The 23,786-nt window shown below is 38.4% G+C and overlaps 1 protein-coding gene across 5 annotated transcripts in view; it reads left to right on the plus strand.

Moving 5' to 3' along the window:
* The window catches only part of LOC130906265 (roundabout homolog 1-like), a 192,989-nt gene that overhangs the window by 30,215 nt on the left and 138,988 nt on the right, over positions 1-23,786 (plus strand). Inside the window, exon 1 of one of the 5 annotated variants that reach the window (XM_057820396.1) lies at positions 14,670-15,257. The exons of the other annotated variants lie outside the window; for them this stretch is intronic. Coding sequence (XP_057676379.1) covers positions 15,200-15,257 — 58 coding nt within the window. The 5' untranslated portion in view covers positions 14,670-15,199. Of the gene's footprint in view, positions 1-14,669; positions 15,258-23,786 lie in introns of those variants that run through there. 5 annotated transcript variants of the gene reach the window in all.

Here is a 23,786-nt window from a genome sequence, read left to right on the forward strand (position 1 = left end):
GATTATTTATCATCTAACATATTGGACAAAATGCGAAAAAAACAAAAAAAATACAATTAAGCGATACTTATGAGGTAGATATCCATGACTTTTTTACAGACGCCATTTTTTTCATTGTGACATCATTTGTTTAAAAGTTTAAAATATGCGAGTGAATAATTTTTTAAAGTCGTTTTTTTTTTCTAAAAACGAAATATGAGACATCAATTATTGATTCTAAGCTAAAAACGACAGACATTTTGAAGAATAAATATAATTACCTTCGTTTTATGGAGCGGTTGAAACAAAAGCAGTTGCGTAACGTCTGTAAACGGGGGTTTTCAGGGTAAAACGGACAAATTAAAAATAGTTCGGGGGCTAAATGTGCCATGAATCTGCTATGGCAGCATATAGACATATTGTTCTATCAAACACAACAGTTGTTTTAGCTTAAAATAAAGCAGTTTCTTTTAAAGAGGAGTGCAAGAGCAGAAACTGCTTTTTCAGTCTTGTCTGTGTTTTCCGCCATATATATAGTAGACAGGGATATTGGTGTGTTAAGCGGCACAGGCCAAAGTCAGTCGGCCAGAATGCAGTCATCAATAAATTATTTATTATTTCGATGCGGCCCGATACCAAATGCGCCACGGTCCGCGGCCCGGTCGTTGGGGACCCCTGATTTAAATGGCTTAGGGAGGATCATTTTGGTCAACATCCTGTACCGTTTCTATAGAATGGATAATTGAAATTGTAAACATGCACATTTTTAGAGTATGGGAGGAATCCTCCAGAGTCAAGCATGGATGAATGGCAGAAGACCTGAACCAGGAGTTGACCTGCTCGTACTCCACCGAGAAGCAGAAGTGCTCACTACTCTTTCACTGCTCAAATATAAAAAATAAAATGTTAAATACTAGAGCAACCATTGTCAGGCATGCTATAGAAAAATGGCCTAAACTTGAAAAGCTGAATCTTTTTTTTTTTTTTTTTCTCCTCTGAAGATGAAAAACGTGTGTGTGGGAGAGCCAGAAAAAAATACGACGAGACTGTAAGAACTTGAAAGGCTCTTCATTCTTGAAAGAGCACAATGACGCCGGCTACCATTTTGCTCATTTAGAAAGAGAGAAGAGAAGGCGCTATTGCATCACATTCCCCTGCTGTGAAACGTGAAGGTTCTCTCTCATTTTGCTTCAGTGCTTGATATGGCTCTGAGCAAATGCATTGACGTGCACTGACAAATGGGCAAAGAGATCAATGAGTGAAAGAAAGTTAAAGATGAAAAGTCATTTGCTCTAATCATGAAACTAAGCCACGTGTCATTTTCACCAAACAAAACATATTCATGTCACAAAATATGGTTTTCCTTATAAATAACCCCATTTTGAACCCGAAGGCAAATCTTTCTACACTAAGGCTTTTTCTCCTGTAGGGGGAGCGCTTGCATTGTGGCAACCCAGGCAAAGAGACAAAAAAAAAAAAACAACAACCCTTCCTTCATTTGAATCTGTTCTTTATTGTGACGAAAACAAGACAGTGTGGCAAATCTGCGTCAGTTCAAGGCACAATATGTTCAGCATCCTACCTAATTTCCCCGATGGCGTGCTGCCAGAGGTCAGGGGTGAGGACATGAATCGATTTTTGTTGTTGTTGCTCATCTTGAGAAACACAACGCTGCTGCAGACTGGCTCATTAAGAAGCCCTCTTTTCTCTAGGTAGCTGCTCCAAAATGACAGTTTTGGATTGAATTAATGCAACTACTACTGTAGATTTTTCAAATCTGATTTTAGTGTGTACAAAGTTGGGCTTATAGCTTTTAATGAAATGAATATTGGTATTTAAAGAAAAATCTCCGATAAACAAATATTGAAAGGTTTTATTTGCTGAGATGAAAAATGGTCAAAAGATGATTTGATTTTAATTATCATTTGAACCGGGGGGGCGCTAGCTCAGTGAATGATCATGTTTCATTGCCACTGACAGCGATGGACACCCAATTCATTTGCAGACAAGTTCTCATTTCAGGGAGATGTTTACCGACCCTATTTATATTTATTTTGATCTCCGTTAGCTGTAACAAGTACAGCTACTCTTCCTGGAAGTCAATTCAACCGGCTCTGTGCAAAACATTTACACCAGTGCTCATCTCACCAACAAAAACGCTTACAAAAAAATAATAATAATGATAAACAAATAAAATCCCCATCCACCCAAACCAACCCACTCCCTTTCCACACACGCTCACACACACATCTACATATAAATGCATATATAGTACATAGACATTACATACATATATCCATATACACAGAGGCGTCGCGTCCCATTAGGGAAACCAGGCAATTGCCTAGGGCCCCCAGCCAGCAGGGGCCCCCAGAGGGCCAAGAGATTTAGCACACGCAGCTTTACTGCACTGTCGCAGCGACAAGTGCGACAGTGCAAAAAGCCTTGTGTCTGAGTTCCCTGAAGGGACCCCTTCACTCGTTCTACACTCCGCTACCCTCCTTCACGTGACTCAGAGTGAGAGTGAGCGGTGATTTGGCTTTTTTTTTTTTTTAAATTAGTGTATATCCAAAATGAAGAGAAGTTATTCTTCTGGAAGCGACAAAAGAAAGGAGAAAAAAAGCAGAAGAGAGGAAAAGGAAGCAAGAGAGCGGTGAGTGAACTATGTTACTGTAGTTTTATGTCCTAATGTAGTAGAAGCCAGGCACTTTGAGTGTGCTAAAAAGCGCTTTATGAGACCAAGGCGTTATTATACTTTCATTAAATATTGTATTGCTCCAAGTCCAACTGTCCCTCTTACTTGCACACGCTTGAAGGGCCCCATGTTGCTTGTTGCCTTGGGCCCCCGGGGACCCTTGCTACGCCTCTGCATATACATACCTATGTACCACATGCATGTGGCAGAAAACACAGACAAGGCTGAAAAAGCAGTTTCTGCTCTTGCACCCCTCTTTAAAAGAAACTGCTGTATTTTAAGCCAAAAGAACTGTTGTGTTTGATACAACAATATGTCTGTATACTGCAATAGCAGCTTCATGGTGCATTAAGCCACCAAACTTTTTAAATTTGTCAGTTTTACCTTGGAAACCCCTGTTTACAGACATCGTGCAACCACTTTTGTTTCAACCTAGCCATAAAAAGATGGTAAGTAATAGTATTTATTATTCGAAATGTCTGTCATGTTTAGCTTAGAATCATTAATGGATGTCTAATATTTAGTTTAAAAAAAAAAAAAAAAAAAAAGACTTTAAAAAATTTATTCATTCGCATATTTCAAACTTTTAAACAAATTACGTCACAATGAAAAAATTAGCGTCTGGAAAACGTCACTGATATCTTCCTCAACTATCACTTAATTGTATTTTTTTCATTACTGTCGCATTTTCCCCAATATTTCAGATAATAATCGATCCAAACAAAGAAAAAATTGAAAAAAAAAAAATGTTTAAAAGGGTAAATACATGAAAAGGAAAATCTCGAACACCCCTTGATGTCTGCGATTTCTGCATCGCGACCCTTGTTATATGATCATGTTTCATCCATAAAATCCCCCCAAAATCCGGCTGTGGCCATTCACAGCTGTGTCTTGACATTCGGTGCTACATGGAGTTTTTGGATCGAAAAGATGTAAGTATGCGATAATATCTCGTTCATTTTACTAGTTAATTTTAATAGTTTTGAATTATTATTATTTTGAATTAATATCTCGTTAATGTCATGGCGTCTGTAATTCTGCTCTCGCGTGCTCTCACCTCCAGATAGGGTTTTGCTGTTCAATTTATTATTATTTTTTTTTTTAAAAATACCCTGCTGTTCAAAATTGTTCTTCCCCCAGAAAATTGAGATTTTAAGCTTTCCAATTATCTATCACACATGGATATCGGACAATTTCGAAATTTGGCCAAATTGAGGGTTTTAAGTCACCTGAGTGTTTTCCGCCATTTTATGTATACATGTACATGTACAGAAAGGACCCGGTCTTTGCCGTTTTCCTCACGTTCATAGAGATTCTCAGGCTCGTGGTGGTTAGTTACGGTATTTCAAATTCATAATTCATTACTAATAAAACGCCTCTTCAGCAGGAACTTAAACTGTTTTTTACTGTTTGCAGAAATGATTTCACTTGGCAAAGTGTTCCAGCCAAACATTGCTCCATACATTACTGTACTTTTTCCATCGTTTATTTCCACATTAACCCCTGGGTGTTATTTGTCCATTTTTTGGCTTTTTTCGTTTTTTTCTGTGTTTAAAAGGAAAAAAAGCATATGAAAAAATACACTAGGGAGCTGATATTTCCTGCAGGATACTAAATCATGTAGAAGTTCGAAATGGCACCATCCGGCAATTTCTAACTTATTGCAAACAGGCTGGGAAGATTTGCACTAAACTCTTGTTATTTTGCCATTTTTTGGCTCATTGACTCCCATTATAAATCATGATTTTTAATATGCTGTAAACCTGATGTTTTATAATGCATTTTCCGTGATTATTGATGCAATCGCTTCTTTGGCGAGTCAAAAACATGCAGATAAAAAAATTTTTGTGTTGACACCCAGAAGTCACTAGATGGAGCCATAGGCCAATACATGAATTTGCTTGCGAAGCTAGCTTCAGATCGGTCAAAAATTAATGCAATAAAGACGGTTGGCTTTACCAAAAAAATGGTGTCAATGTTGTCTGAGCTCACTTTCAGTCTATTTGGGCATGCGTATTTGCAATTTTGCACGTTTGCACAAGACAATAAAAAGGTACTTCCCGGAAATGCAAAAAAACCAAAACAAAAAACCACGTGTTTATTGTTGTCGTTTGAATTTAAACTTTTATTGGTTGGGTGTTTGAATTTCTTTACTCTCATTGGTTCTGGGCATTTTGGGAGTCTCTGTTCTCGCGAGGATCACCATTTTGCATTTCTTCCAACACAACTGTGATCGATGGCGGCGAGAAGTATTTCACCGCAGGACACGATTCGAATGGTGTTAGAAAATCCTGATTCCGACGACGACGACCTTTGTTCGGACGCTTCTTTGGAGAGCCCAGAAGACATTGAACAAATTCTTCCGGACTTTCGATGCCGGAGGAGGACGGCTTTGATGACGAGGATTAGGAAATAGTTGACAACATAACGAGATGAAAGCGGGGAGCAGAAGGCGGGGGCACGGACATGACCACGTTCAGGCGCATGACGAAAATGACGGCGATCGAGGTAATGACGAGAGTGAGTAAGCAAATGTTTTGCATATCAAGGTTTGTCTTGTAAAAGCTGATCAAAGATCAAAGCTGTTATTGTTGCGTGCGCTTGTGCTTTGCAGGCCTGAGGCACATACTCCTGCCGCCGGCGCGCACTCAGGTGGCCAATGTGTGTTTTTTCACATGCCGGACATTTCGTCATGCAGCGCGTTTGTGCTGTTCACGGAGATCTACCCTGAGTGGAACGTGAAGAAAAGCTACAAGCGCCGACTATTTCTTGAGGAACTTGGCAAGGCTCTAATTCGGCCAGAAGTCCTAAAACGGGAACCACCGCCTTCTGCCGAAGGCTTGGTTGAGCAGCGAGCTGGACCCCCGTCCAAGCGCAAACAATGTGGCCTTTGCACAAAGCCACTTCGGGCTTCGAACATAATAATAAATAATAATACATTTTATTTATAACGCACTTTACATTTGAACAACAAATCTCAAAGTGCACATCATGAATTGTGTATGTTGTTATTATGTTAACTGTTATATTGTATGTATGCTTTGTAAAATTGTTAACATAAATTCTATCATCAAATCAGTTATTGTCACGTTGTCACAGTCTTGTTCTAAAAAAAAAAATCTATTGTTACGACTTTTACTTATCCAATGATGTAATTATGTAATATAAAATATTTTAGTTTGATTTATATATAGCCTATATAGCATAGTTAGTTTTACTATTAGGATAATGCTGCTATTATTGTCCATAGGGGGCATTGAAAAATAAAAAAAAATAAAAAACTATATATGTGTAGATAGGTCTGATGCCACTGAAGATTTTGAGTGGTTGAAAGTGAAAAAATATTCAGAAATGACTTAGTTATCACACTTCAAAGGAAAAGCCATTTTTTGGACAAAATCACAAGAGTTTAGTGTAAATGACAAAACTGCAAATGTGTAAAAACTGGGCATGCATAAAAAAATCGGTTGTTATGACTTAACGACTTATTCAAGCCTCTAACTATGTGATATGGAATATTCAAATTAGACTTTTGTTTTTTATATATATACAGCATAGTTAGTTTTGCTATTCGGATAATGCTACTATTATTGTCCATAGGGGGCATTGAAAAATAAAAAAAAATAAAAAACTATATATGTGTAGATAGGTCTGATGCCACTGAAGATTTTGAGTGGTTGAAAGTGAAAAAATATTCAGAAATGACTTGGTTATCACACTTCAAAGGAAAAGCCATTTTTTGGACAAAATCACAAGAGTTTAGTGTAAATGAGAAAACTGCAAATGTGTAAAAACTGGGCATGCATAAAAAAATCGGTTGTTATGACTTAACGACTTATTCAAGCCTCTAACTATGTGATATGGAATATTCAAATTAGACTTTTGTTTTTTTTATATATACAGCATAGTTAGTTTTGCTATTCAGATAATGCTGCTATTATTGTCCATAGGGGGCATTGAAAAAAATAAAAAAATAAAAAACCTTATATGTGTAGATAGGTCTGATGCCACTGAACATTTTGAGTGGTTGAAAGTGAAAAAATATTCAGAAATGACTTAGTTATCACACTTCAAAGGAAAAGCCATTTTTTGGACAAAATCACAAGAGTTTAGTGTAAATGAGAAAACTGCAAATGTGTAAAAACTGGGCATGCATAAAAAAATCGGTTGTTATGACTTAACGACTTATTCAAGCCTCTAACTATGTGATATGGAATATTCAAATTAGACTTTTGTTTTTTATATATATACAGCATAGTTAGTTTTGCTATTCGGATAATGCTGCTATTATTGTCCATAGGGGGCATTGAAAAATTTAAAAAAATAAAAAACTTTATATGTGTAGATAGGTCTGACGCCACTGAACATTTTGAGTGGCTGAAAGTGAAAAAATATTCAGAAATGACTTAGTTATCACACTTCAAAGGAAAAGCCATTTTTTGGACAAAATCACAAGAATTTAGTCAAGATAAAATAACGCCCAAGGGTTAAGTAGTTTGAATCTACCCTCCGTGGCATGCCGGGTTTCATATTAATGTTCATCAGAGCTTAGATATGTATAACTTTTGGAAGAGTACATTTGGTAATTTAGTTGTAACAATATTTCTAGTAAAAGTGAGCAAAGAGGCCGTAAATCTTTAACTTTTAGCCAAGGGCATAGGTTTGCATAGGGATGGTAGGGACATAACACTAGCAACTTTTCAGGATGAACAAACTGTTCCCACCAACTTTTAGGCAACCTTATTTATATGACATAATGACTTCAGATATTAAGTCCGAAATTTAGATTGTCTTTCCATATGTTGTATGGATAAAATTGACCCTACCATTATTTAGTGAATTATTTTCATTATGTTAAGACTTACATTTACCCCTTTTTTCACTTGCTGAATATGCCTGTCAATTTTTCCTCTCAAACACACGTTTGATTGACTGATGACTTGACCCCCCCCCCCACACACACACACACACACACGCACACACACTCACAGCCCTGACGGAAATACAACATGTCGACAGCATGCCGACTCCTCCACACCCTTCAAAGAGGAGGGATATTCAAAGTTTTTTTTTTTTTTCAGCCAGCAGCAGCAATATAAAAAGACGTCAATGTTGTGGAGGTGGGGAAGACACCACTAATTATGCTACTGAAATTTTGCCACAACCTGCATCAGAGTTTGCATAACATTAAATTGTGTGAATTTTCTGACCTGCAAAACACGAGTAGGAAGCTGCTTAGCGAGAAGTGTCCTCCTGTAAGTGTGTTCTACTGCTAACATTAATTAAAGTGTGAGAAATGTAGTGAACCGAGGTTTACCCCCTTCTCCCCAATTTTCATTTTTATTTTATTTATGTTGTCTTAAAGCAGCCCAAAGGAGCTTTTATTTTTTGCTGAGTTTGGCTGTGGAAAAAAGCAGTAGTGTTTTACTGAAGGAAGGCTCCATTCTTATCTGTGTTTCTTATTCCCTGACTAAGACATTTTTATCAGTTATATCTAATTTCTTTATTTAGGCTGACAATGTTGCGTGGTCAAAAGACAAATGTTTGTTTTGCATCCCTAGTTAGTTAAGAGATTATTAACAAGTTTGTATTTATTGTGTATGTTAATATAATTCAAGTTATGTTCAAATGTTGCAATTTAAATTTGCTAATAAAATCCAGACATTTATTCTGTAAGTTTTCAAAATGTTTCTTGAATAGTTTTTGAAAACAAAGGTTTGAATCGAACGATGTATCGCCTGAACCAGTACATATGGTAGGGCATGCTCTGGTTGGGGGTCTCGGTGCCGGGATTGGCGATGCGGCGGCGTAGGGTTGGTCGCCAACGGGCTTACACTCATAAGAGATTCACACGATTACTGGGTTCTAGATCACAGAACTGATTTGTGTACACTCTACCCCTTTCAATCACTTAGCTTATAGACACCCCCACCCCCATTCTCCTCTTTCACTGGCCAATAGGTCCCCACATGGTGTAAACCGGAAATACATCTCGCTGACGATAGCACCAGCATATTAGTAACTAGTTTAGATGTTCAATGTATTTCTAGTTGTTGTTTGTGTATGTGTTTCTTTTCCTTCTTCTCTTGTATTTCTTTTCTTCTGTCCCCCCATAATCCCTTCCTGTTCGCTGCTTTGTCATAATAAAAAGGTATTTTGAATGATCACAATGGGAGTACAGTATGTCAGACTCTCCATGTGAAACATTAAAACTGTTCAGAATCCGGGCACTTAGACTTCCATTCTCTGTGTCAAACAGCTGAACAGGACAGGTTTAAAAAAAAAAAAAAAAAAAAAAAAAGAACCAGTACATATGACAGTTAGTATATGTCAATAAAGATTTATTTTGCATTTCTCATTTAGCCTATCAATTAATTAGGTTCCTATTCGCGAGAAATGTAGCTCTGACCCCCATTCACCCAGTCTGTTTGGCCTTTATTATTTTTGTCCCGTCCCCAGCGAAAAGTGAACAAGCATGTTATGCTGTTACATTGTCCCTACCAATGTTGAGCCCAAATCTACGCCCTTGCTTTTAGCCAAGACAATCTGTTGTGCATCCAGTTCACATTAGTCCTGAGTGGACAACGAAGCGCACATCGAGCTGCTCTATTTTGGACAGTTTGTAAGGTCTTTATATGTGTTATAGCAGCACATGACCAAATCTCAGAGCAGTAATCTGACTGCGACAGCACAAGTGTCTTTATCACATCTGCTGTCATGTTGAGTGGCAGCATCTTCTTACCATTGAGAGACTTTGCCCCAATCTGCGAACTACTGTATGAATGTTTTGACCGTGATAGTTTGTTGTCAATCTTGACACCAAGAAGTTTTGTCATCTGTACCTGTTCAACACTAGTGTCTTTGACAACCAGATGTAGTTGGAGTTCAGTGAACAGCATATGTTTGGTTCCAAAGACAATACTTTTTGTCTTGTCAATATTTGAGACAAACTTTTTACTCATAACCCAATCAAGTAGAACTTTTAACTTTTCCCTCAAAACATTTTGAAGTTCTTCAACTGTAGCTTGTGAAGAATAAATGGTTGAGTCATCAGCGTACAATGCTATTTTTGCTTTTTTAACACTAATGGTAGGTCATTAGTATATGGCGGAAAACACTCGGCTCTGACTTGAAGTTCCGCTCTGAGAACCCCAATTTGGCCAACTTTCAAAATTGTCCGATATGCATGATACATCATTAAAACAAACAAAAAAAATTTAACAGCAAAACCCTAACTGGAGGTGAGAGCACGCGAGAGCATAATTAAAGACGCCATGATTTTATCGAGATACTGTATTATCGCGTACTTACCTCTTTTCAATCCCAAAACTCCATGGAGCATGTATCACTGAGTGTCAAGACACAGCCGTGAATGGCCACAGCTGGATTTGGGGGGATTTTATGGGTGAAACATGGTCATATAACAAGGGTCGCGATGCAAAAATCGCAGACATCAAGGAGTGGCCGAGATTTTCATTTTTATATATTTACCCTTTTAAACTTTTCTATCATTTTTTTCTTTGCTTGGATCGATTATTTATCATCTAAAAATATTGGGGAAAATGTGACAGTAACAAAAAAAAAATACAATTAAGCGATAGTTATGAGGTAGATATCCGTGACTTATTTCCAGACACAATTTTTTTTCATTGTGACGTCATTTGTTTAAAATATGCGAGTGAATAATATTTTCAAGTTTTTTTTGTTTTTTTTTAAACTACCGTATTGGGCCGAATATAAGACGGCCCTGATTATAAGACGACCCCTTCTTTTTCAAGAATTTTTGAACACCAAATTAATTTTTATACAGAAAATAATTACAGTACATCTGAAACAAATGATTATGACAATATATAATTGCAATAACTGCATTGACCATAAGAGGTTCGCTTTGACCTGGAGAGTCAAGTTTAGCATTCGCTTCAATGATATCTGGCGCCATCTAGCGTCGTGAATGGTTATAACGTCTTGACCCCGAATATTTGACGACCGCCACTTTTTCTGTCTTATTTCAATGCAAAAAACAGTCTTATATTCGGGCCAATACGGTAAATGTTAGACATCAATTAATGATTCTAAGCTAAAAATGACAGACATTTTGATGAATGAATACAATTACTTACCTTCTTTTTATGGCTAGGTTGAAACAAATATATTTACATATACAGTATATATGTCGGAAAACACAGACAAGACTGAAAAAGCAGTTCTCTTGCATTAGTCTTTAAAAGAAACTGCTGTATTTTAAGCCAAAAGAACTGTTGCGTTTGACAGAACAATATGTCTATATGCGGCCATAGCAGATTCATGACGCATGAAGCCCCCGAACTTTTTAAAATTTGTCCATTTTACCCTGGAAACCCCCGTCGCGCTGTTTCAACCCAGCCATAAAACAAAATTAAAATATCTGTCATTTTTAGCTTACAATCATTAATTGATGTCTAATATTTGTTTAAAAAAAAAAAACGACGTTAAAAAATTATTCATTCGCAGTTTTTAAACTTTTAAACAAATTACCTCACAATGAAAAAAATGGTGTCTGTAAATAAGTCACGGATATCTAGAGTACCTCAGAACTATCGCTTAACTCGATCACTCCTTGATGTCTGCGATTTCTGCATCGCGACCCTTGTTATAATAACATGTTTCACCCATAAAATCCCCCCCAAAATTCAGCTGTGGCCATTCACACCTGTGTCTTGACACTCCGTTATACATGCTACCTGGAGTTTTTTGGTCGAAACAAGGTAAGTATGCGATCATATCTCGTTAAAGTCATAGCGTCTGTAATTCTGCTCTCGTGTGCTCTCACCTACAGATAGGGTTTTTTTGTTTATAAAAAAAAAATTCTGTTTAAAAAATGCCCTCCTGTTCAAAATGTTTCCTCCCCCAGAAAATTGAGATTTTAAGCTTTCTAATGATGTATCACACGTGCATATCGGACAATTTTGAAATTTGGCCAAAGTGCGGGTCTCAGAGCGGAACTTCAAGTCAACTTTGTGTTTTCCGCCATATATATGTATATAGTATGTATGTATTGGCTCTATATTGGTGCGTGTGTGTGTATGGCAAATTAGCCTGAACCAGATATTACTTCAAGAAATTAGACATCAAGAAATTAATAGTATTTTTCAGGGTTTGAAATGACACTTTTGCTACATATTTGCCCAAAATGTAATATGTGCGATTTACAAATATTTGGGAACAAACAATTACTGTGTTGTGAGCCAAAGTCATGGCATTAGCTTCTATGATTAAACATATTGTGGCGAGCGACGTTAGGAAGAATGACAGGAGGATAACTTTTATTTCACTCTAGCTGCTCTTGTGCCCCATAGACCACATGACTCCAAGAAACAGCGCGCTTTATTGAACACAATGCACATGTAAAAACTTTTGCAACAGCGACTCCCAGTCACGGTTGCCCAACTTCCCATTATGCATTTTGGGCGGAACGCATAACAATCGCCACAATACACGGTGTCCATAAAGTCTCTGTACCATTTCAAAAATGTATTAAAAATGCAATTGATTAGATATTTCACAGATTTGTTCTATTGTATTCAGCGTTTATTGAAGTTTTTTTTGTTTTTTTTTAACCTCTTTTAATACACTTCTACATGGGCACCATTAGTTGCACGAAGCACAAATGACTCAATCTTTACCTTGACCTTTTAACTGAATATGTGGCACCACAACTGAATGACCTTCAACCAATCATCATTTTTCAGCAAGATGGTGCGCCACCACATTGGGAGCTGCATGTTCGTAGGTTCCTCAATCAAACATTTCCAGACCGATGGATTGGAAGGGATGGGCCAATTCCTTGGCCGCCACGTTCACCAGATATCATTCCCATGGACTTCTTTCTATGGGGCTATGTTAAAGATACTGTGTATCGAACAAAGATAAGGGACATTACTGATGCCATTGCCACAATTGATGAGGCTATGCTACAACGAACAAGAAATTGAGTACCATCTTGATGTGCTTCGTGCAACTAATGGTGCCCATGTAGAAGTGTATTAAAAGAGGTAAAAAAAAGCTTCAATAAATGCTGAATACAATAGAACAAATCTGAATAAAATATCTAATTAATTGGCATTTTTAATAATTTTTTGAAATGGTAAAGAGACTTTATGGACACCCTGTATATAAAACGCTACGTTCACTTACATCAGTGCTTCTCAATTATTTTCTGTTACGCCCCCCCATAGGAAGACGTAAACACTCCGCGCCACCCCCCCAACTGTCTGCCGCCACTAAATATACCGTAGTATCATTTGTTTACAAAAATCTTACTATAAGTACACTTTTGCATAACATTGTGTCCTTTTTAATATTAAAAAAAAATAAAGTGTTAAAAAAAGAACACATCCATACTGTAAAAATAGACTCAAGATACATTTTTTGACCGTTTGATAGTGAAAAAAAAAAAAATAATAATCATAAAGTCAAATTGATTAGCAACATTAACTCAAGAGGACAATATGCCAAACCATTAGACTGAAAAAACAAAAATTAATAGAGCAAAAACGACAGTGTCATTGGACAGAGACAGTTTTTATTTTTGCTGGGGGCAGTGTCAGCTCCTTTGCTGTGGTGTTGGGTTATTTTGCATTCAGCAACTTGGTATGCCACCTTATGTGATGCTGACAGTGCTTGCTGGTTAGCTGATGAACACTGACAAAGCGAGATGATTGTTGGCAATATTCGGCACCTTTTAGCCGAAAAAAACAAAAACAAAAAAATTCCTGCTGTCCGCTGCAAACATTTTTAGACAAAGTACACAGACTGGTCTTTCCTTGTCTCCCACTGTACTAAAAGCCAAATGCTACATACGGTTCTTCATATTTCTTTGTCTAAGCCAGACATGCCCAAAGTCCGGCCCAGGGGCCAAATGCGGCCCGTGGACAAATTTATCTGGCCCCCAGCCTCTGTCCTAAAATCCATAACGTCTGGCCCACACACAGACTTAATAAATTGTTCAGCAGTACCGCTACCAGCATATGAAGTAGCTTACACACTAAATGCTGCTCCTCATTTACCCACTAAAAGGCAGCAGCACTCTAAGCAACATTACCCCGTGTGACCCTTTACTCCCAATTTTCTAAAATGGCGACAATAAACATAAAAAAAAAAAAAAAAAAAAAAAAAAGTTGACTGCGACGGCCGACGCTTCAAGGATAGGTGGAAATTGGACTATTTTTTTCTCTAAAATACGCAACAACTGTGTCTGTCTCATTTGCAAAGAGACAGTCGCTGCTTTTAACAGTCCAATGTGAGGCGATATTACCAAACAAGACACGCTGACATGTACGACAAGATTACAGGGTAAATACGTAGCCATAAATTGAAGCAACTTGAAGCTAGTTTAATTTCACAACAGCAGTATTTCGCAAGAGCCTGAGATTTGAAAGAGTACGCCACAAAGGCTAGTTGCGAGATTGTTGAAATGATTAATTAAAAAAAATAATAAAGCAAATGTGACATAAAGAATGGCTTGCTAAAAAAATATATATAAATAAAACATATTGTTTTACGTAAAGGACGTCAGCCAAGGTCGGCCTCCCCACATTTTTACCACACCAAATCTGGCCCCCTTTGCAAAAAGTTTGGACACCCCTGGTCTAAGCTTTTCATATCTTCATTGCTCTTTGCTGTGAGCTCTTGTTTGGTACAAAATACTGTGCACATGCTGAAAATGAGAGCACCACTGCCACCCACTCAACAGATGTGCAATTACACTTTATTCTAGTTCAGCAAAAAAGGTATGTTCCCCCAGGTCCAAGCGCCAGCCCTAGCATCACTCTGCGCCCCCCCCCCCCCCCTTGCCCCGCCCCCGCCCGCCCCACTATTTGAGAAGTGCTGACTTACATCCTGGTCATCTCCTGGGGGCTAAGCCCCTCTAATTTTTAAAAGCTAGTGACGCCCCTGCTGCATCGCTGGGTCGGACGTCTATCGCCGTCATTGGCAGCCATCGTATTTGTGCTGTTGTTTTGAGCGCGCATCTTGTTAGTGTCAGCACGACTGATGCCTTTACTGATTCTTTCGGGAAAATCTTTGAAAATGCGCAGCCACAATAGTCGGAGCTTTTGGAATTCCAAAGCGATACAGAGAGGGAAGCAAACGCTCGGTAGCCCGACTGTGGTTAAGAGTGGCGTCTCTTTTCCTGAGCAGTGAGCAGCAGTTGGAGTTGGGAGCTCCTCGTGTGCGCGCTGACGACGCAGACGCAAAGCTCCTCTCCTCTTTTCTCCTCTCCTTTCCTCGCTGCAGTCTACTTGCAAAAAACTAGATTGCTTTTAAATCTCCTCCTCCAGCGACGCGGGCGATGGGTGTAGTCAAGTTAATGCCATTTGGAAACGAGGAGTGGAGGAAAGTCATCTTGTCTCGAGTGGGATCTTTCCTTGCCGATTCATCCCAACTTGACGATTAAGGCGCGCTCCTGAATTCCAATTACTGCAACTCGGACACCGAGATGAACTAATCGCAGCGCAACTCTTCTGGAATACTCCGGACTGAACGATGCATTCCTGCTTCAAGAGGATTTACTGTCTTGTGGCATGTCTGCACCTTTGTTCAGGTATCTTTTCATGAACTGTTTCATGTGTTAAATTGGTCACTGTGTAACTCTTTCACCATGAAGAGATTCATAGGTCAGATAGAGCATGAAAGTTGAATATTAGTGCACTTTGAAAGCAGACTGTATGTACATACGTATATGGATTTGGGGTGTCACGATATATCGATTGGTGGAACACGATCTCATCGAAATGGATAAAAAAAAAAAGCAAAACATGCAGTAGATCAACATTTTCGTCTTTTTGATGTTATCTTTGCATATAATGCAAAAAGCTACTGTCTATAATATTCCTATGGCATTTCTTTGGCGCACCGCCCAGCCAAAATCATTCAAAAACCCAAAACGGCCGGAATTCTCGCGCGGCCAGGCAATTTTGTTTGAAACGTAAAAAAATGAATGTTCGCCACAAAGACACGTTTTTTAAAAAAAAATGAACCACGATACAGGGGCGTTACCGGGGGGGCAGGAGTGGGCAGTGCCCACCCATGGACACGCTCTGCCGACCAAAGAAAACTGGATGTAATACTAACGGCATTCTGGGCACCGCGTATGGTATCCCATTCATATAGTACTGATGTGTTCTAAGTTTTAACCTTTAAAGAAAAAAAAAAAATAAAAAGAAATGTTGGTTTTGTTCCTACGGGGCGCTACACACATTTACGCATATATTTAGATTTTTTTTTTTTTTTTTTACATTTTATCAACGTTTTGACCAGTGTTCACCTGACTGTTGAGTTTGGTGAGTTTTGAAGGATTCTAAGGGGGTGAAATTGAGCTCAAAGGGTCTGCGGAACAAAGAATACATTTAATAATAATAATAAAACCGAGGAACCCCAATAGGTTACCTAAAAAAACATTGTCACCTGCATGTTCATACTGTTCAGTTATGGATTGCGTTCTAAGTAGGGCTGTCAAAATTATCGCGTTAACGGGCGTTAATTAATTTTTAAAATTAATCACGTTAAAATATTTGACACATTTAACGCCCCATTCAAACAGATTAAAATGACAGCAAAGTGTCATTTCCACTTGTTACTTGTGTTTTTTGTTTTCTTGTTGCCCTCTGCTGGCGCTTGGGTGCGACTGATTTTATGGGTTTCAGCACCATAATTATTATTGACATCAACTATGGCGAGCTACTAGTTTATTTTTTGATTGAAAATTTTACAAACTTTATTAAAACGAAATCAATAAGAGGGGTTTTAATATAAAATTTCTATAACTTGTACTAACATTTATCTTTTAAGGACTACATTTCTTTCTATCCATGGATCGTTTTAACAGAATGTTAATAATGTTAATGCCATCTTGTTGATTTATTGTTATAATAAACAAATACAGTGCTTATGTACTGTATGTTGAATGTATATATCTGTCTTATATTACCATTTCAACAATAATTTACAGAAAATTATGGCATATTTTATAGATAGTTTGAATTGTGATTAATTTTTAAGCTTTGATTAACTCGATTAAAAATTTGAATCGTTTGACAGCCCTAGTTTAAGTCGAATAAAATCAAATCAACTTTTATTTGTTTAGACCAAATCACAACAACAAGGAGAAAACAAAACATGTTTTAAGGTGCAGTAGCCCTATGCTTTTTTTTTTTTTTTTTTTTTTTGCCCCCCACATCTGGTATCCTGGTAACACCACTGTCCCCAAATCAACACGGAGTGATCCAATATGAACAGGAAGTGACCCCCCCTACTGAAATTGGGAATTTACACCCCTAGTATTGATGTAACTTGTAGCCATTTTTTTGGTCTACTTCTCTGTGTTGCCATGGAAGCATCAATAGTATCCATTCACTGCGACTAGGTACCTCTTGCATGCCTTCTTTATCCGGCTCTTATCTCACTCGAGGAAGTTAATTGCCATAATAGGTGTCAGAATGGGCGGGGTATACTGTATATATGTTTTATGCATAAGAGCATTGGCATGTGTGTAGGGCTGCCTAGTATCTTCAGTCCTCAGTGGATACATGCGGCACAGGAGCTGCCGGTTAATGAGGAAAACTGCATTGGAGTAGTCAAAAAGGCCCATGTGCTGTTCTGGAGAGTGGCCGCATCAGAAATCATGAGCGTCCAAACGCTTGTACAGCTGTAATTAATTCAATTGTTGACTATTGTTTAGTAGTCCTTCTATTTAAAGCATGTGTTTAACCGCAGACAAAAGGTAGCGGGGGAAAAAAAAAATTCCACATTTCCTGCCGGCACCTGCTTCACTCCGTCTGCACTGACAAAGACAGCTGTCAGTAACATTAGCGGCGGCAGCGAATTCTTTCATTCGCTGTAAATGTCAGAATTGGAGTGAGCAGCCTCACTGCAGTGTTGGCTTTTTTATGTAGTCGTTGGCCACATCTCCAGCTCAAAAATAAACAAGTTTCCTTGTCTTTAGAATTCCAAACTGACACAACTTGGCTGGACCACTCTAGCAGTTCTCTCTCTAAATCATCGGTCTTCCCTATTCTGTCTGTGACTCTTTAAAGTGCGTACGACAGGATAAAAAAAAGTGTTATAGCATTATTATGTGAATTAGAATCATATTTTGAGACGATTTGACTATATACAACTGTCAAGTTCAAATACGAATCCTTAGATAGACATTTATAATATTGTACAAAATAAGGAGATAAGGCACTCAATTTAGTTGAAAAGCTTGCAAGGAGAAAGGAGGGAAACTATCCAGCTTTTGCAATCATTCTAACTAGCCCATCCTTCCCCTCGCTTTTTATTTGGGATGGCCCTAGCAACGGACGGGTGGCTTGCCCTAAAAGGGAAAGGGGGAAGCAAGCTGGCGACACCCCTTGTACCGCATTGGCCCAAATATAAGACGGCCCTGATTATAAGACCACCCCCTCTTTTTCAAGACTCAAGTTTGAAAAAAGACTTTTTGAACACCAAATGAATTTTTATACAGAAAATAATTACAGTACATCCGAAACAAATGATTATAACGATACATTTGAGAGAAAAAGCATGTTATTTTGTCTCATTCAAATCTTAATATCTGAACATTTAAATATATAAACTAAAAGCAGTAATGTGAAGTAATTTCTTCACATGCCAAATAGGGACACAAGTAAAGTAATTAAACACTGCCCAACAAATAAAGCATGAAAAAATGATTTATATGTTGTATATCTGACAAAATAATCGCGTTTCCGAAGTTCGAGCCTGAAAGGGGACGAACCCGGAAGTGATACGTCACACCGGGAACGCGATGGCACCTCCATACGCACGGCCGCCATACAAAGCCCTTCAAACAATGATTCAAACAGCGATATAAGCGATAGATCGAGCGCAAGGGAGGAGATCCAAGTTTTTGAAGAGTTGGAAGAAGAAGAGGAGATTGGAATTTTATGTTATTAGCCAGACGCTAATCAGGATGCAAACAATGTGCCTAGACTACCTGACATGGAATGGATACAAGACCCATCGAGATTACAACATTGGTAAGATATAGGCTGTTATTATTTTCATGATTTGAAGATGCAGGCATTTGCACATAATTTTATGTTTTTGCCTATCCGATGACGTTGTTCAAAAAAATAATAATCAGACTTCATGTTCATTTTGGCAGATCCGGCAGCTCTCGTGCATATAAAATAATAATATAAAAACGTTGGGGGGAAAGAAGATGAGTCGTTGTTGTATCTTGACCGAGTGACCCACACGACACCTTTATTGGCTTATACAACTTTACTCAACGTCTTGCCAAGTGACTGAACAACAACTTTTCTCTAAGTCAAGGAGTAAGGCACAAACAATAACACATCTAAATGACATGCGTACCCTCTACTGGTGAACTCCCGTATTACAACTAAATAATATCCACTATATCACAGTCGTCGATGGCTTTCTCCACTTTACTGTGGCAACAATAAGAAAACAAAGTGGCGTCTAATGGCGTGAGGAGATGTAGTTTTTTCACACAAGCGAACAGATTACATTGTTGTCCCGAGACTACATTTCCCATGATTCACTGCGTGACTTGCGCGCTCGCTGATTCGCTGCCAGCAGACATTAAAAGCAACACTTGTCACCTGTCAGCGGCTCTCGCGAAGCGGCGAAACACAAACTAGAAGGCTATCAAGCGATCACCGTGAAAGAAACGGCGAACCGTACAAATGCAATGCAATGCTTGAAGCATTAGGGTGGAAATACATAATACAAGTACAAATAAATGTGCACAAACTCACCGGCGGTGTGTGTCTCTTACTGCAACGTGACCGTGAATTACCGCGACGCCGACCCGCTTATGTGCACATCCACACCCCTTTCCCGATTGACAGTGGATTAACCCTTTCGGACAAGATCGTGGATGACTCACAATTTAAACACGCTTAACCTAGCGAACGCAACAACAACTATGATCGGGGATTGCCACGAGTTAACTTTAGGCTAACGTCGCTAGCTTATACTGTTCATTCCACAACAGTTGGCAGCTCTGCTTTGACAAAGTCATCAGTCATCTATCCAAAAATCACTTACTTTTTGGCAAATCCTTGATCATAAGCAGACCGGTTAAGGAAGCAGGCATCTTCGAAATGTTTGCAGCAGAGAACACTACTCGTGAAATTCATTCGCTTCGTGTGAACAAAAGATGTCCATTTACGTGCCCTGCTATCCTTTGGCCACTCATACAACTTTTCGTTTGAGTGAGAACAAAACATCGCCACACACCGCCGTGGCATCTCACTGAGAAGCAATGCAACAAACAATACTGTTCTATGGCGGACTTCCCTCGCACTTCCCGGAGTGACGTCATTTCCGAAGATTTCCAAAGAAAAGCATTTTCGTTGTCAAGGGCGTTGCTATGGGTTAATCAAAGAATCTGGAAGTGTTGCGTTAAAAAAAAATAATGAAAATATGCTTATAACTGTTTAGCCATCGATATTATTCAAAAACATGGTTGGCCAACCTTACTTCACATTACAGCTTTAAAAGTGCAATCACATTCGTAAATGAAAGGCTTCTGGTTTTTTAAATGTAAATAAACCAATCTATTGTGATAAAACAACAAAATTGCAATAACTGCATTAACCATCAAAGTGAAGTCTAACTGTAACTGTAGTTTTGAAACAAATCTGAATAAGGAAAAACATTGCAATAAAATAATGCAAACTGGTTAAACCTGAGAGTAGCTGAGATCTGTCATGACAAAACATCGCTTCAATGGCATATGGTGTCATCTAGCATCGTGAATGGGTATAATGTCTGGACCGTGAATATAAAACGACCTCCTCTTTTTCAATTTTATCTCAATGCAAAAAACACAGTCTTCAGGTTAATACGGTAATAAAAAATATGATGTCTACTCACTTCCTCGTAAGTCCAATGGTCCCAAAGTAGTAGGGCTTGTTTTGACCAATATCGGCGTTGAACGGGAACATTTTGAAACCCAAAAAGGCTCACACGTCTCTCCCTGGTGCAGCAACAATTTTCTGCGGCCATTCGGCTGGCGTGATGTGAAAAATAAATGAATTACCATAATTTTCTCACTATAAGGCACATCTGACTATAAGCCGCCACCCATCAAATTTGACATGAAAACAACATTTGTTCATCGATAAGCCGCACTGGACTATAAGCCGCAGCTGTCCTCACTGAATTATGGGATATTTACACCAAAAGATATTAACCGGTAACACTTTATCTGACAGCGGCATCATAAGACCAAATGAACCACCATGAAGCTTTGAACCAATTGGATTCAAAGCTACATTGCTTCAAGAAACTTAATTTGGTCATCATTGCTCCCTTGGGGGAGACAGTCAACCTCTGTTGCTGTCAACACTTGTGTTGTTCAACATGCCTCCTAGCATGCATTCTAGCGCTACAGATGTAAATAACCATCAACATTCATGTTCTGTGGTAATTATTTCTTCAGTTTCTGTTCCAGTTGTTTCATTGATTAGTTATTGTATTTGGTACCACTTCATTTGACAGTGGCACCACAAGACTGTCATTAGACGATCATAATTATGACGTGACACTGTCATGAGCATGAATGCTTATAACAGATGTCATTTAGTGATATCCGGCAAATTAGCTCACTTTTGAATGGATGTAAAATAACCGAGCTGGAAATAGAATGATTTAGTGACACAATTTGCCGGATGACACCTAATGACATCTGTCATAAGCATTCAGTAAGGCCCACGATAGTTTCATGTAACGATAATGACAGTCTGATGATGTCGCTGTCAAATAAAGTGTTATCTATTAACCCAAATAAATCAACAAATAAGCTGCACTGGACTATAAGTTGCAGGATTCAAAATGAAAGAAAAAAGTAGCGTTTTATAGTCCAAAAATTACGGTAATCCAGAAAATCAGCTGAATACGCAGTCCATCTGCACGGTATAAAGCAATGCTGTATTGTGAGACGCTGACCCAGGTGACGTCACATTTGCATTCGTCCTAAACTCGAGACTGAAGCCGGAAGTCACTTATTTTCACGGCGCGAAATTGAATATTTAAAATGATCGCTTCCACACACATCCAAGTGGTCCATTTCATTCAGGAGCATTAAAACACCACGTGAAATATGAAATAAACATGCTTTTTGGTGTCATACGCACTTTAAAAGAGCCTTAGATCGGTCTTTCCACAAGGACTGACGATGTAGTTACTTCACAATTAAGGAAAGTGTTGGCAACGAGCTTGTTATTCTATTGATTTATTCAGCTGACATGAAAGTCGAGCCCTTCTAGGAATGACTCAATATTATTGAACGAGGAATAAACATTTTGGTCTTTGATGGGAAAACAACAACATTTGCATTATTACAAAGACTCACTGATTATGTTCATGGAAAAAGGGGAATCGACTTCAGTTTTCTACCTTCAGCAACCAGCGAAAATCATTTCTACTTGAACATCATAGACTTCATAATATATTGACGGGACACTGGGCGGGGAACCGATTCATAGGGGGCCTATCTCCGTCAAAGCTGGCCGAGTGGAAACACAATGAGCTTTTTCGGTTGAAAATTTTTGTGACGAAATGCTTGAATCCCTGAATTTTTATAGATATGAACGTAAAAGTCTCGATTCTTGGTTAAAAGCAAAAAAAAAAGAAAAAAATTTTACGTATATATGTCAAATGTGATGATAGTCTTTTAGCCTATGTGGCGCCGCCTTATCACAAGAAAATTGTTATGAATAAATGCTTAAAGCCCTGAATTTTTTTTTATAGATATGAACATAAAACAGTCTCAATTCTTGGTAAAAGCAAAAAAACCGGGCAGTTAGCATTTATTTTATGTAAATATGTTGAATGTGATGATAGTCTTTTAGCCAATGTGGCGCCGCCTTATCACAACAAACAGCTTTTTACGACTAAAATTCGTGTGAATGAATGCTTAAATCCCTGAATTCTTTATGTCCATTTATTTCCATTCATTTACTATTAGGGACAAACGGGAGGTTGACCCACCTGGCAACAATTGCTAACGTCATGAATATTAATGAACAAAAGTGACGTGTTGCTTGCGGTAAGCCATTACAGTATAGTTGCATGCGTTGCATATCGATTGCGCCAGAAGCATGAAAACAAAACTATCAATTCACAATGAGAAAAAAAAAAATAAAGGGGACAATTTGAAAAGTAGTGGAGTAAAAAGTACAGATACATGCTGTCAAATGTAACAAAGTAAAAAGTAGTGCCACTTCATATTTGTACTCAAATAAAGTACAGATACATAAAAAATGTACTTTGACTTCGTTACATTCCACCACTATTGCACATAATACCCGTTCGAACACAAAGCTATTCACGTTTTAAGTAATTCAATTGTGCTGTGACAAGACACCTGGAAGCAGTTAAATCTCCGCCAGCAGTAATGGACGCCAGATGATACATCATTGAAAACATGCACTTGTGCCTGTGTGGCTTTGTCCTGCATTTGTTAATGATGCGTCCCTTGAGTGGAGTTGCCATTTTACCTGCTTTGTTTGGACCATCTGTAAACATTGCTTTTTAAACAAAGAAACACGGTGGGAAATGATGAACGTCTCAGTCTCTCTCTCTCTTTCTTGCTTCATACAAACGCAAATTACAGATTCTGCCGTTGGGCAAAGAGGTGAAATAAATAAATAAGTTGACGGTTCAAAAACCGGTTAATACCTGGCTTGCAGCATCTGAACACATTTTTTTCTGACAGCGGTTTCCAACTAGTTTTTGGATGCACAATCAAATTTCTTTATCGTATCCCATTTTTGAACAATAGAACCCCAGTTTTAGGGAAAGTACTCTAGTTTTATAAAAATGTTCAAATATTGACACGAAATATGTTATAAATAATACTTTACTTTTGGCAAGAGACATTCTCGGCCGTAACAGGTAGACTCATGGCGTCAACAGACTTGCAGGGGCCTGGAGACAAGAAATCTTAATATCTGCCCCCCCACCCCACCCCACCCCTGCCACCGGCTTGTCACGACAGCATAAGCAGTACTTTTCACGCTTTGCAAGCAATGATAGTGTAAACTTTCAAATTATATGAGATGGACAGTTAAAT

The sequence above is a fragment of the Corythoichthys intestinalis genome, chromosome 18, assembly GCF_030265065.1.
Source record: "Corythoichthys intestinalis isolate RoL2023-P3 chromosome 18, ASM3026506v1, whole genome shotgun sequence".
Taxonomy (NCBI): Eukaryota; Metazoa; Chordata; class Actinopteri; order Syngnathiformes; family Syngnathidae; genus Corythoichthys; species Corythoichthys intestinalis.